Source organism: Neofelis nebulosa, chromosome 8, assembly GCF_028018385.1.
Source record: "Neofelis nebulosa isolate mNeoNeb1 chromosome 8, mNeoNeb1.pri, whole genome shotgun sequence".
Lineage (NCBI taxonomy): Eukaryota > Metazoa > Chordata > Mammalia > Carnivora > Felidae > Neofelis > Neofelis nebulosa.
The window spans coordinates 123269836-123284422 of NC_080789.1; the positions used below are offsets into that span (position 1 = coordinate 123269836).

At 48.5% G+C, this 14587-nt stretch overlaps 1 protein-coding gene across 1 annotated transcript in view; it reads left to right on the forward strand.

Moving 5' to 3' along the window:
• The first annotated feature begins 684 nt into the window (after positions 1-684).
• Positions 685-14587, forward strand: part of LOC131483521 (LIM zinc-binding domain-containing Nebulette-like) — a 40195-nt gene continuing 26292 nt past the window's right edge. The window contains exons 1-2 of the mRNA XM_058681752.1: positions 685-1735; positions 3003-3097. Of these exons, the coding sequence (XP_058537735.1) occupies positions 1667-1735; positions 3003-3097 (164 nt within the window). The 5' untranslated portion in view covers positions 685-1666. The remainder of the gene's footprint in view (positions 1736-3002; positions 3098-14587) is intronic.

A 14587-nucleotide genomic window follows, 5' to 3' on the forward strand; every position in this document is an offset into this window, starting at 1 on the left:
GCTAGCAACGGAATGTGTTTGCTTATTTGTTCTACCCAACCTATGATAATCTTAGTTGACACTTATGTAGAGTTTACCACGAGGCAGGCAGATGGAAGCGGTTCAGAACTGCTGACTCACTTAATCCTCACAGTGGGAGGGTAGGAGCTGTTTTTGCAGCGCTAGGTTATCCCCATTTCGTAGGTTAGAAAACTGAGGCGTAGAGACGCTAAGCAGTAGCACAGTCATACGACTAGTAAATGGCGGGGTTGGGCTTTGAACTCAGGCAGTGACGCTCCGTGTTGCTGCCTTTTCCAAAGCGAGTCCAATAACCTGAGACCTGCTGAAAACTAGCCACGGATTCCTCTTCCGTTTGCTTTCATCCGACCCTCACCTCAGCCTTCAGCTCGATCTTGGACCTTCTGGTTAGGACCATGAGTTGGCAATTGCTTCCCTTAAGGCAGGAGAAGAACTTTTCCTGGATTCGGTGGTGTTTGATCGTAAAAACATACAGCGTACGCGCACATGCACTCACAGCAGAATGGATGATGACCGCTGATTAATCCAGAAGGGCGTGACAGGCCTAAAATGACCGCTGGTTTCCCAAGAACAGATTAAAAAAAAAAAAAAAAAAAAGTGCGAGGTTGGGAGCCAGCGAGAGAAGTCGCTTCCCCAGCTGGGGTCCAAGGACCTCACACGCGCACGCGCGCGCTGGGGGCCGCTTTTCTCCGAAGACTCCCCTGCGAGCGGGAGCGACACAGCCCTCGGCGCCGCGGGGACCGGAGGCCCCGGGGTCCCCCGCGGGTCTCGCGGCTGCCGGGCCCGAGCGCGTGTCTGCGCGCGGCCGGGACGGCCTCCGCCCGGGGAGTCGGCTCCGCGTGGGGCGTTGGTGCGCCGCTGCCCGCGGCGCCGGGGCTGGCGGAGGAGCGCGGGCTCGAGCCCGCGCGTCCTCTGGGCACCAGGAACCCCAGCCTGCGAGCGCGGTGACCCGGCGGGGGCAGAAGCCAGAAGACCAGGCGTAGGGAGTGCGCGGGTTTGAGCCCCTCCCTCCCCCCACCTCCCCTTCGCGCTTCCCTCCTCCGCCGCCGCCCACCTGGCCGCCCCCGGCTGCGGCTGCGGCACCGGGCTCGCTCCCAGGCCTCGCAGTCGCAGCCCGCGGCTGTCTGCGGAGCTTTCCGGGTGTCGCCCTCCCCCTTCCCCCCCGCCGCGCCCTCCCTCCCCGGTGCCCGACGTGCTCGTTCCCTGCCACTTGGGTCCGGGCGCGCCGGTGGGTTTGGCCTGCGCGGCGGCGGCGGCGGCGGCGGCGAGGCGGGGGAGCGAGTGAGCGCGAGGGGCGGGAGCCAGTGTCTGTGTGAGTCACCGGTACCTGGAGTGCGAGCGACGCAGAGCGAGCGGCGCGGAGCCCGAGCCGGAGCCGAGCCCGGGCCAGCGAGCGCGGCCGCCCTCCCACCCGCCCCAACCCCGGCGCCAGGCCCCGCCGCGCACCCACCCGCGCCCCGCCGCCCTTCCCGCGCGCCGCGCGGCCGGCTCGCCAGGGGTCCGGCGCCGACTCCCGACCCCGGCGCCCGGCCGCCCGCAGCCCTCCCGCCTGCCCGGAGGCGGTGCGGGGTTCGCCGGGGGATGTCACAGCGGCTCCTCGGAGCCCCCAGCCGCTGCCGCACAGCCGCCGCCCCTGGGAACCGCGACGATGAACCCCCAGTGCGCCCGCTGCGGAAAAGTCGTGTATCCCACGGAGAAAGTCAACTGCCTGGATAAGGTGAGAGAGGGGGCGCCGGGCCAGCCCGGACCTGCCGGGGGCCCGGCTGCACCTGCTCCGAGAAGTTTTGGCACCTGGGATGCAAGGAGAGGAGTGGGGCTCTGTGCGTGTGTGTGTGTGTGTGTGTGTGTGTGTGTGTGTGTGTGTTTTGGCACCGGGTGAGGGCACGCAAAGGAAAAACGCCCGCAGGAGTATCCAGAGAGCACGCTTGGCGATGGTGATGTTGGAACCGGGGAGGGTTTTCGTCGGGGTGCGGGCGGCGAGGGTGCGGGGCTGCTGCGGAGGGCGCGCGGCGGAGCGCGGCCCGGGGGCAGAAGAGCCCAGGCTCGACCCCTTCGCACCGCCACTCCTGCCCCTCACCGCCCCGCACCCCACCTCACCCCCGCCCCAGCGCCCCCCGTGACGGCGGTGAGGCGGAGAGGCAAATAATAATTAATATGTCGTGGGGCGGCCGCTGCGGCATTGCTAAGAATAATCCCCGGCTCGGCGCGGCGAGCAGGATCCACGGGGGGTTAATCCACCCGGCTGGGGAATTCCAGAGGAAGTGGCTTTAGGCCCGGCCCCTGCAGCCCTGCTCCCTGTCCTTCCCGGGCGTGGATGGAGTTGAACAGCCTAGGGGAGCGAGCCCCGCGCTATCCTGAGTGACTGATCGTTGAAACCAGCCGGAGGCGGTCCCTGACAGATTTGCGTGTGCTGGTACAAATGCCTCTCGAGAGCACCCCGTCATCTCGCCAGCCCTCCCGGACTGGGTCCACCTTTCCTGCAATTTAGTAGAAGCTGGACAGGGATGGGGGGGGGGGCGAGGGTACTTGCCTAGTCCCCCTCCTGGCTCCTTCGGGTTGCCTGGTTTCCGGTGGACACATATTTATTGAGATCCAACAAACTCCGCGTTTAGGCGCTTTGGACTGGATTCGTTTTCCTTCTGAAGCCACTACCCAGGTTCCACGTCTCCATTATTAACCAGTTTAGGATTCCATTCTGGCTGCTCCTAGGAGTGCCGTGTGGATGGAGCCCTGGCAGTTCTTGCCTCTGAATCTGTACGTCGCGGTGGGGATTCATTTAAAACTCAGTTTTCGTAGCTGTCTGCCTTATTTACATAACCGAGAGGAGGTAACCACATCTCCTGTTACCTACAATCATTTTGTTGCGGTATTTTCAAGTGAGGGTGGGGACTGTGATGCACTAAAAAATATCTCCTTTCTGTACCCGTCCCGGAAAGCGCTGGCATTGCACGAAACTTTTAAATATTTATTTATTTATTTTTCAGTATTGGCATAAAGGATGTTTCCATTGTGAGGTCTGTAAGATGGCTCTCAACATGAACAACTACAAAGGCTATGAAAAGAAGCCCTATTGTAATGCGTAAGTATTGTCAACAAGGTGTGTCAGGTGTGGTAGGTGCAGCACCAGAACACAAAAGTGAGGGCATCTGCCCATTCCGAGAGACTGACTCACTGTGTCACGCAGGTGTGGCAGGGGCCAGTTCCTGGTTTATGCCACACACGCTGGGGCCACGGACTTTGCGGAAGGTCATTGCACTCGTGTCTTTCTTCATGTGCAGGGTAATTTGTGTGTGTCTTCCAGCGGGGTCGAATTTTGAGGCTCACAGGGTTGCAGAGTGGGGGACATTTGTTAGAAGCTGAAGAACTTACACGCAGCGAAAGTGTGGGCTCTGAAGTGCATGTCAGATTTCCATTTCAGTCACGTGATGTTGCCATATTGCAATTTTATATCTGAACCTAGTTGCTAGGGAAAGGAGTCTCGCTTAATCTTAGCTGAGACCGCTCCAGAGATCCTAGAGCTGAAACAGAGAACCAAGGAATTGAGACACGGTGTTTCCGGCTGGTTAGGAGTAGGTCTGTTGGGGGAGATTAGGGAAGGCAACCTTTCTTTGGCAGGTTTTTCCGTAGGCATGCTTTTAGCCTATACTGGTGGCAGTTACCTAGCGTTTACGCAGTGCTTCCTGTGTGCCAGGCCCTGTGGTAAGCACTTTATGCCTCCTGACTCATTTAATCTTTACAGATTCTGTGACTTGGGGGTGGGGGTGGGGGGCACTATTATTATCTCCATTTGACAGATGAAGAAATTGAGGCATTGAGAGGATAATTCTCAGGAATGGGCTCCAATCACTCCTAGAATCTGGAAATTGGCTTGGTTCCAAATGGCGACCTTGCTGCCCTGGGGCATGTGTCTCCCCACACCTTGAGTATTCTCCCATCCAAGAGTGTTTTTAGCACTTTTCAGAGCTCTTGGCCCTGAATTGTTGAGCCTTCTTCTTCCCCATTCCCCTGTGGGGGCCCGATGGAGCCTGCAGGTGGCATAGGACCCTTAGCCTTTTGGCTGGAATATGGCTGGAGATTCACTCTCTCTAGAGTTTCGGAAATAGGTTCGGCCAGGTCTTCTGGAGATGGAGGGCCCATGGTTAACTGACAGTTCACTCATGGGACTGTGTTTTCATAGTAAATTTTTGGTAAACAAATGTAGTGTGCTTATACCTCTCCGGTGAAGAACTTTTTTTTTTTTTTTTTTTGTTACTCTCTTATTGCTTACTGATTGGTCTCAGCTTATTGCTTATTGACTGACTAGAAACTTTTCAAGAAATCAGAACATGGGAGCACTGAACAGAATTCAGGACTTTTTTGGATAAGTGAAGTTCACAGATATTGCCCAAACTCATTGATGTCTTCGGCCCTCCTATACCATGTATCTTATAGCGATAACACGGAACAAAAAATGGGACTTCAGTGTCATAGTCCCCTGCTTTTCTTAAAGAGAGGTACGTGTGACTGGTTAAACATCAAAGGCAGCCGGCAGTACCTAGATGGGAAAGGGTCTCCTACAACCCATAAACGAGATAATTGTTCTTTAGTTTAAAGGAAAGTGAACCATTTTCCCATAACTACTCCAGCCCGTGGCCTGATTTGATTAGGCTTTATGGGCCACATCAAGATTCTTTATAGCTCCACATCCTGGAGTTCAACCCGGTGATAACCATGCCTTCGGGTGGCCCTGATAGGCCTGGAGGAGTTGGAGGAGAAAAGGAAAGACAGGAGAGAAAGAAATTGAGGAGAGAACAATTACATTTAATACGATGCGATACGGTATAACATGTATACGTATGTAATTATGTATGTGTTTACATATAGACACATACAGGTAGATAAATAATTGAATTAGGGGGAAAAGAAATGATTAAAATAAAAGGACAGAAAAAAAAAAGGTACAGTTGAGAGAGTCTTGGTTGCATGGGACCACTTGAAAACTCAGTGCTTACTGCTTAGTTTCGGTTCAGTCTAATTAAAAAAGAATATCAGAGGGGCGCGTGGGTGGCTTAGTCGGTTGAGTGTCCGACTTCGGCTCAGGTCATGATCTCACAGTTTGTGGGTTCGAGCCCCACATTAGGCTCTGTGCTGACCGCTTGCTCGGAGCCTGGAGTCTGCTTCGGATTCTGTGTCTCCTTCTCTCTCTGCCCCTTCCCCGCTCACGCTTTGTCTCACTCTGTTTCTCAAAAATAAATCAATGTAAAAAAATTAAAAAAAAAAAAAAGAATATCAGATTCTGCGGCAAGTCAAGGGTGGCTGGTTTGCAATCTGACTTAATAGTGAACTACTGCCCAGAACTGTTGAGATTTGGGCCCCAAAACAAAGAGCCTCGATCTGTAGATAGGAGACATCCTACTATGTTGTTTCATAGGACGGAGTCTTATTTTAAATGCTTTAGGTATGTCTAAATCAAATGCTTACAGATTTTCTCTTTAAACTTTCTTATATAATTCAAGTGCTTTGGTATTAGGTTTAAGTGGAACTTGGGGGGGTTAGCATCTCAGATTTCTTGTCGAATATTAAACCTGGTGGTCCACTTTGTTGAGCAGAGAGACAGGGGAAGACGAGAAATCTAGCTTTAGCAGATGAATGATTCCAGTTGATGGTGTCAATTTGTTTAATTTAGCTTTAAGTTCATGTCACAGCTTGATCTGCTGTGTCCAGAAATGGAACCTGTCTGCTGTGAAGGTTCCAGGCCGGAAGGCCCCTGTTCTCAATTCTTATTTTTCCAAGGGCACAGGTTGCCTTGTAAACTCGCTGGGCAGCATGGATTACCCTCTGGGGATTCTGATGCCTCTGCTCTAATTCAGGTGGTGTGTCAATGGTCTTGGCCAGAAGGGTTGCCATAATTTCTCCGGGTCAATGGTGGAAAATTGATTCTCTGAAGCATACGGTTACTGGAAAATGACACATTCTGTATCCATGTAGAGCAATATTTTATCTGTACTAAGTCTGGTTCAGGAGTTGACATGCATACATGTTGAAATGAAAATGACTATTTGTCCCCCCACAACTTGTCATTGGAAAAATTTCCATATACACAAAGTGGTTGAAAGAATAATACAATGGACATCTGTATACCTTCCACTGAAATCCCAGTGTTATTAACATTTGGTCACATTTGCCCCTTATTTCTATTTAGTTATGTGTGCAAATATATTATTGTCAGACCGTTTGTCAGTTTCATGCATCAAGGAAGGTAATTTCATACACTGATATTTCTTCCCTGAAAACTACATCATCCATGTGCTAAGAATGAGGATATTTTTTTTTTCTAACTTTTTAAATGTTTATTTGTTTTTGAGAGAGAGAGAGAGAGAGAGAGAGAGAGAGAGACCATGAGTGGGAGAGGGGCAAAGAGAGAGGGAGACACAGAATCCGACGCAGGTTTCAGGCTCTGGAGCTGTTAGCACAGAGCCTGATGCAGGGCTTGAGCCCACAAACCGCAAGATCATGACCTGAGCCGAAGTCGGATGCTTAACAGACTGAGCTACCCAGACACCCCAGAATAAGGATATTTTCTTAAACAATCATAGATCCATTGTCACACCAAAGAAAATTAACCAAAATTTCATAATATCTAAAATCCTGTCTACGTTTATATTTCCCTCGTCCTAAGAATGTCTTTTGTAGGGGCGCCTGGGTGGCTCAGTTGGTTGGGCATCCGACTTCGGCTCAGGTCATGATCTCACGGTCCGTGGGTTCGAGCCCCACGTCGGGCTCTGTGCTGACAGCTCAGAGCCTGGAGCCTGTTTCGGATTCGGTGTCTCCCTCTCACTCTGCTTCTCCCCACTCAGGCTCTGTCTCTCTCTCAGGAATAAATAAACATTAAAAAAAAAATTAAAAAAAAAAAAGAATGTCTTTTGTATCTGCTTTTTTCTTTTTAAACCAGAATCCAGTCAAGGTTCATACTTTACATTTAGTTGTTGTGAAAATGACAACTTTTTTCATTACTGGAGATTTAATATTCTTTAATTTCTTTTCTAGTGATTTATAAAATCTGTCGGAGTTTTCACAAAGAGGACTTATGTAGCATTTCTTGTGAAAAAAACATACATAATTACCAAGAATATTTAAAATAAATATTAAGAATATGCTTGAAACTTGGAAAGGCTAAACAGACATTTAAGATTATTTTTAGAAAACATAAAGGCTTTTTATTTTAATTGATACCTGGGGGCATTTTTTTTTTTTTTTTTTTTTTTAGTGGAATGAAGTAGTGAGAATTTTCTTCCCTTTAAATATGTTGCTTGTTTATAGTCTCATGTGCTCAGAGAAGAAACAAGTTTTCTTTTTGATTTCATGCAAAGGAGAACATGTATAAGGTATAATTTACATAATATTTAAATTTTGATCTTTTGATAGAATGATCAAAGTATATTACCCACTCGATGTAAGATTGGACTTAATACACATTTAGCTCCTAATGCAGTAGTCACACTATTAAAATATTTAAAAACAAACTCGTCTACTTAAATACATGCCATGTTTTCATAGTCTTTATGTTTCATAAGCAGGCCATGGATTCTTTGGCACATTCAGAATTTTTTCATCATGAAACTTGCAAAGAAAAGAGGACGAGGTGATATTTTTATTGCTAAGAGAGCTTGAGAAAACAACACTAAGATGATTAGACAAAAAACATACCTCATTTTTGTATGTGAATTTATATGCCAAGTTAAACTACCCAACAAGCCACACAAAGAATATAAACCCCAAGGCCATTTGACAAATAAATTACTTAACTTATGTGTAAAAGTCAAAATTGCACTTATTATGTGTTTGTAAAAATAATACCTCATTTCTTCAAATTTTCTGAGAAATATTACCGCTTAGAAATATAGCAATGGCAGTGACAGGCCAGTTGGTGTACTGGCACTAAAAGTCTAGTTATTTTAGGTCAGGGGAGGACTCAGTTAATGATGCAATAGTTTAGCAGGACCTTGTCAATAATTTCCCCACATCATCACTTCTGTGGGAATTTTTGAGGGGCTGAAAATTTGTCCTGATCTGCCCACATTTGATATACCTTGTGTCTGTGTCAAATGTATCTTTAAAAAAAATTTTTTTTATGTTTATTTATTTCTGAGAGAGAGAGACAGAGACAGAGTGCGAGCAAGGGAGGGGCAGAAAGAGAGGGAGACACAGAATCCGAAGCAGGCTCCAGGTTCCAAGCTGTCAGCACAGAGCCCGACGCGGGGCTCGAACCCACGAACCCGGAGATCATGACTGGAGCCGAAGTCGGAGGCTTAACGAGGCGCCCCCAAATGGATCTTTAAATATGGGGCCGAAAGAACACAAATATCTGTGTTCGACATGTTTCACTATCTTTCCAAATAAGAATCTCTGTTCAGCAAATAGTTTCACTTAGCATAATTTTGGGAGATGTTAAAAATAAACCAGTAGGAGCGGGGTGTTGTGTTTACTTTCGCTCTGCCTGTGCTAGCGGTCGTCTTGTGAATATTTATTGACTGTCGACAGCCTGGGAGATGCTGAGGTAGGTGACGCTCCTTGTGAGCCCCCCGGAGAGGTCAGTGCCACTCAGCCAGCCCGTCTTGAGGGTGACTATCTAGGCCAACGCTCCGCTGGCTCTCACTTACCATTTCTCTGCTGGTCAGCCCTTGTTGATGCCTTTACCAAGGGGTGCTCCGAGGACACGGAAGGAAATTAAATTTAAACCTGAGAGCTTTCCACCGTGTAGTTCCCTTATCTCTGTTTAGACCTCTCAACCCCGGTTCTGTAACCCTCCAAGGGCTTGAGTTATCTCAAGGGGACTTACGAAATTCTTGCTATTAAGTTGGCTTTAATTACTTAAGAACTTTTCACGAAAGGCACTGTGGTGTAATTGGAGTTTTGAAGCAAGACAGAACTGGATTTGAACCCTGGCTCCCGCATGTTCTGCCAAGCTAATCTTTTGATCTCTAAGCATCAGTTTCTTCTTCTGTAAAATGGGAATGGTACCTCTCACCCTACTGGGGCTGTGTGGGACTAAGGAGACAGTGCAGTATTTCTGGCATGCAGTGGAACTTCTGTAGACAGGACTGCTTTTATTTCCGCAGTGGAAATAAGTTTTGTGAGGGATGAAGGGGGAAAAAGAGGGTAGGGGGAGAAGAGGAAGTACATCAAAGAAATAATAGTTATGCCTGTTAAAAGGTTTATATCAATATTTTTCACACTGTGGGCTGTCATCCGTTAGAGGGTTGTATCCAGAACTTAGAGAGAGAGAAAGAGAGGGAGAGAATATCGGAGTGCATCTGAGTAGTGAAATGAGTATTGTTTTGGCAGACATTAAAAAAATTTTTTTGAAGTTTCCCATTTTTGAGAAAGAGGGAGAGAGAGAGAGCAAGGGAGGGGCAGAGAGAGAGGGAGACACAGAATCCAAAGCAGGCTCCAGGCTCCGAGCCATCAGCACAGAGCCCGATGCGGGGCTCGAACTCAGCCACGAGATCATGACCTGAGCGGAAGTGGGACGCTCAACCGACTGAGCCACTCAGGCGCCCCTCGTTTCTTTCTTTTTTTTTTTTTTTCTAGTTGTGTGTATACAGAGTGCACTGGATCATGATGTAAAAAATATTCTTACTGGAAATGGTGGTCAAGAAAGTTTGAGAATTACTAGTTCAGTGCCATATTCTCAGTGCCCCGCGCGTCAGAGAGTGCTGAAGGCTGCCGGTCCGTGCAGCCCTGTACTCACTGAGTTCATGGATTCAGACAGCCATGGCTTTCACGCCCTTGGTGCCAACCCCATCCTGTCCCGTCCCCTGCCACCCTTCAGGAATCGCTCAGCCGGCAGAGTCCTCACCATCCTCTGAAGGAGCCGTGTGCTTATCTGTGTGTGCACCCTCCTCTAGCTTGGGGTGGCTCTGAGGACATCTGTCTTGCTCGCTCTGCACCCCCAGAGCCTGGCACGTAGCCCTCCATAAAGATTAGCGGTCTCCGTGAGTGTGGAGGCCGTGCTGTTATCATCGTAGCCCTGCCTTACCCCCCAGATCGGGATGCGGCCCAGCCTGCTTTCTTTCTCGGGCAGGTGGGCAGAGGTGGGGCGGGGTGAGAAGCTGGCTCGAGAGCACGTTTCGGGGAGCCTGAATGGCGGTGTGGTGGCCAGGTTGCACAGAGTCTGAATACCGAGGGCTGAAGTCTCCCCGCTGAGGCTGGCCATTGCCACGCCGTAAGGAACAAGGTAGGGTTTCCCCTCGCTGCTTACGCGCTCGGTTTCCAAGCATGCCATCCTAAAAGATCCCCTAGTGACGTTCCTTTATTTTCTTCTGGATTTAATTATAGTCTGTGAAATAAGATAGTAATTTCTACATAACAGGAACTCTGTAGAAATTAAATGGGGGAAATATTTGTAAGCCTCAGCACATCAAACGACACCTAACAGGTGCACAAATGTTAGTCCCTTCCCTTATTTATTTAATTTTATTAAAAAAAATATATTTTTAACATTTATTAATTTTTGAGAGACAGAGAGAGAGACAGAGCATGAGCAGGGGAGGGGCAGAGAGAGAGGGAGACACAGAATCCGAAGCAGGCTCCAGGCTCCGAGCTGTCAGCACAGCGCCCGACGCGGGGCTTGAACCCATGAACTGCGAGATCATAACCTGAGCTGCATGTGGCCGCTTAACCGACTGGGCCGCCCAGGCGCCCCAGTCCCCTGTCTTATTTATCATAAATTGAAAGTTGTCTCATGTTTCCCCCTTAAAGGGAGGAGAAAATGTCACATTGTTAAAAGTAACAGTGTCTATCTATGGGCGTTGTGGTCTGTGGGAGTTCTAGTTAGCATCAATTATAATATGCCTTGCCTGACTTCAGTTACATACTGCACAGAAAAAGATTCAACCTCTGGCTCCTTGACATAGACCTGATGCAGGAGGATGACAGGTGTTTGGTTTTTGCTTTTGTGTTTGTATTTTTGTGAAAATGGGAGGATCGAAAGTGAAGGGTGGAGACATTTTATTTGAACCGAACAAAACGGTTCCGGGCATATGCAGACTGATCTGTTTCTCAGCTACCTTATTGAACTGTGGGGGGGTATCTCGTGAATGTTAGTATCTTTTGAAATCGTTGGAGAAGACCAAGTTTACACATCGGGTACTGAGTTCTGCCACACTTAAAAGTGTTTGCACAAGGTGCCTTCCTTGTGTGGGCTCTTTATGATGATGTATTTGTTATGGAATGATGTCAGATAAGAAAAGATTTGGAGATGAAGCACAGATCTCCTAAATCACAGTGAAATGCAAGGTTAATGCAAGATATAGATGTGTGCGCTTAAAGGGGTATTGATTATGTGTCAGGGGCTTGTGTAAGGGTGCATTTCGGTATGTCTTCGTTAAACGTTTTCAGAGGAGTGCTTTACAGAGGCATTGTGGTTCCTGGGGATGTCGGGAGTGAGAGAGAACAGACATACTCCCCCCAAGACACCCTCCTTCTCCAGAGCCTCAGGCCCCTCCAGGCTCCGTCTCTAGAGGAATAGAAAGTTGAATTTCTTTTCCTTTCTGTGTCTGTTCTCCTACAGTTAGTGTACCTAGGAAGCCTTAGGCTCTTTAGCAGTGTGAGAGAAGTGGGATCTAGAATAATATTTATGAGCTGAGTACCCAGAACATTTCTCAGGCTTAGTAAAAGCATTGTAATTGATTCTGAAGTTCTGCTAGTGAATAAAGCATTCTGCAGCCTTTCTCGTGGAGCCTAGACGTGGGGCAGAGACATAAGCAGAAAACAGGAAGTTGCCAGAAGGACCAGGTTTGAACAGCAAGGATTATTTATTCCGATGCTGGAAACCCATTATTAATTTTATCTGTAGTTGGCTGTGCATTTTTCTTTCTGGAGTCTTTGAGGGAGTCGCGTTGCGTTCAACTACTCTTTCCTTTTCCACGCTCTCTGTTGACTCCTTCCCATCGAATCCTAGGCGCAGCCAGGAGAAAACTAGTTCGATGTGTGTATTTTTGAATAGCATCAGATCGATAGGTGGACTGGTGGTCTCATGCTTCGGCGTCAGCTCAGCAGTCTAAAAAGCCACTTAGACAAAAATCCTTGATTAGATCCCCTGATGCTCATTACCCATCAAAGGCAGGTATAAGTCAACCACAGAGAGCCTGGGAGAAATGGGATGGCCGGGTACCTCAGGGGGCCAGAGATCTGGGGTGTGGAGTCAGATGACTGCCCACCAGTATCGAATTCGGTCTTTAAGTGTGACTTTGTTAGCCGTTAATTGATCAAGAGCATGAACTTGATCTTTCCACGAAACCAGGCAACGTGCGGGAGCGACAGAAGGCAGTGTAGTCCGTGTATGCATCAGTACAGAGGGACGCCGGATGGACAGATGGATTTTTCATGATCTAGATGTCTGTGCCATCCTCTCCTGGCTACTCTTCCCTGATCCACCTGTGCCCCAGAGCCTTAAGCATCTCTGTTGTCTCCCACGCCCCCCTCCCCATCATCCCATCCCTGTGTTCATCCCCTCTGTCCTTGCCTTTGCTCAGGCTCTCTTACCATATTTGGCCATTGATCCGACCGTTGTCCCCTAACTGGTCTCCCTGTTCCAGTCTTTCTCTTTTTTGAAGGCTTTTCCTGCCACCACACTTGTCTTTTGAAACCATGGCTCTGGGCATATTACTCCCTTGCACAAACACGTCTGAATGTTCCCCATCGCCTGCAGAAAAAATAAAGTAGGTTTCTGACCGGCACCTGGGGGCTTTTTACCATCTATCTACCTGCCTCTGCTCACATCGGTCTCCCCTCCTCCTCTCCAGTCATACTGGGCGGCTCACCCAATGCCGTCATCAAATTTCTTCAGCTAAGTCTCAGTATCCTCATCTGTAAAATGGGTATGATAGTAGATGAGGTTTAAGGATTCGTTGGAATATCAAAATAATAAGGTGAGCCCAGTTTCAGGCACACAGTAAGGAGTTAATAAAAAAAAATTTCTTCGTTAATAAACTTGCCCCATGATTTGACCCTTTACTCGCACTGTTCTTAGGCCTTCCTGCTCTCCCCTCTGTTAATGTTACTGTCACCTGGGGCACCTGGGTGGCTCGGTTGGTTAAGCATCTAACTTCGGCTCAGGTCGTGATCTCGCAGCTCGTGAGTTCAAGCCCCGCTGCTGTCCGTGCAGAGCCTGCTGTGGATTCTCTGTTCCCCTCTCTCTCTGCCCCTCCTCCCCCCTCTCTCAAACATAAATAAATGTTAAAAAAAATTAAGTTACTTTCATCTTTAGGATGCACAGCTATGACAGTTTTTGTGAAGCCATCCTGAACCTTTTACTTGCTGGGCTCTCTTTGTGTGCTCATTTTGGTTTTACATCTCAATTCTAGCACTTACCCAAAGGCCTGCCCTGTACTATGGCTGTGTTGTGCTTGTCTACCTATTGGAGGCAGTGTCCTGCCGAGGGTGGACCATGGACGTTCGCATCCTGGGTTGGAGGTGGTTTGGGGGCTGGGGAGGTAAGGTCAACTGCAAGAGCGTGACTTCTTAAAGGTATTATTTCTGGCATGTTTTTCAGGGATTGAGAACGGGTGTTGCAATGCTGCAGTGCAATTCTGACATCAGTCACCTGGAATTAGTGTCGAGTCCATAAGTTACGGGTGCGGTCCCCAACGAGACAGATGGCAGCTGCAAGTTCAGAAGTCCCCAGGCCACCCACACTTCTGAAAACAAATATGAGGGTGCCCGTAATGAGCTAATTAGCTAAAATGACTGAGAGAACTCAGAAAGGGGCTGTACTTAAGATTATGGTTTTATGACTGTAAAAGATACTAATCAGGACCAGCCAAATGAGTGCACACATAGGGCGAGGGTGGGGAGGGTCCTGGACACGTTTTCTTGCCCTTGCCCTGTGGAATCAGGACGTGTCTCCCTGCGGGTGCGGTGATGTGTTAACCGATTGAGAATCTCCACCGAGCTCGGTGTCCAGAGTTTTTACTGAGGTTTAATTCCACACATGTGATGACTTATTGACCACGTGTGATTATTCAGCCTCTTGTCCCCCTCCCCTCCCTGGAGGAGGTCCACTGATATTGCCCGACTCAAAGGACCAACCCTCTAATCTCGTGGTTTCTGGAGTGGCCAGTCCCATCTGAAGCCATCTTGTTAGCATAACTCAGGTATGGATCAAGACTGACGAATAACAAAGATGTTTCCAATTACTTGGGAAATTACAACCATTTAGAGTACGTCCCAGGAAGCGGGGACAAATGCAGGTCAGATTTTTTATGATACAACAGGCGTGCTTCTCACTGTCCTTATCAGATATGTTGTTTGAACTGTTGACGCGGTGTTGTTCTTTCACATCATGAACCTTCCTGTCTCATTATGACAAGAATGATGATCTAGAACCCACCATATCTACTTAATCAATCAACAGATGTTGGGTAAGATTTGTAAACTGTCGGGGTGCCTGGGTGGCTCAGTCGGTTAAGCGTTCGACTTCAGCTCAGGTTGTGATTTCATGGTTCGTGGGTTTGAGTCCTGCGTTGGGAGTGCTGACAGCTTAGAGCCTGGAGCCTGCTTGGGATTCTGTGTCTCTCTCTCTCTCTGC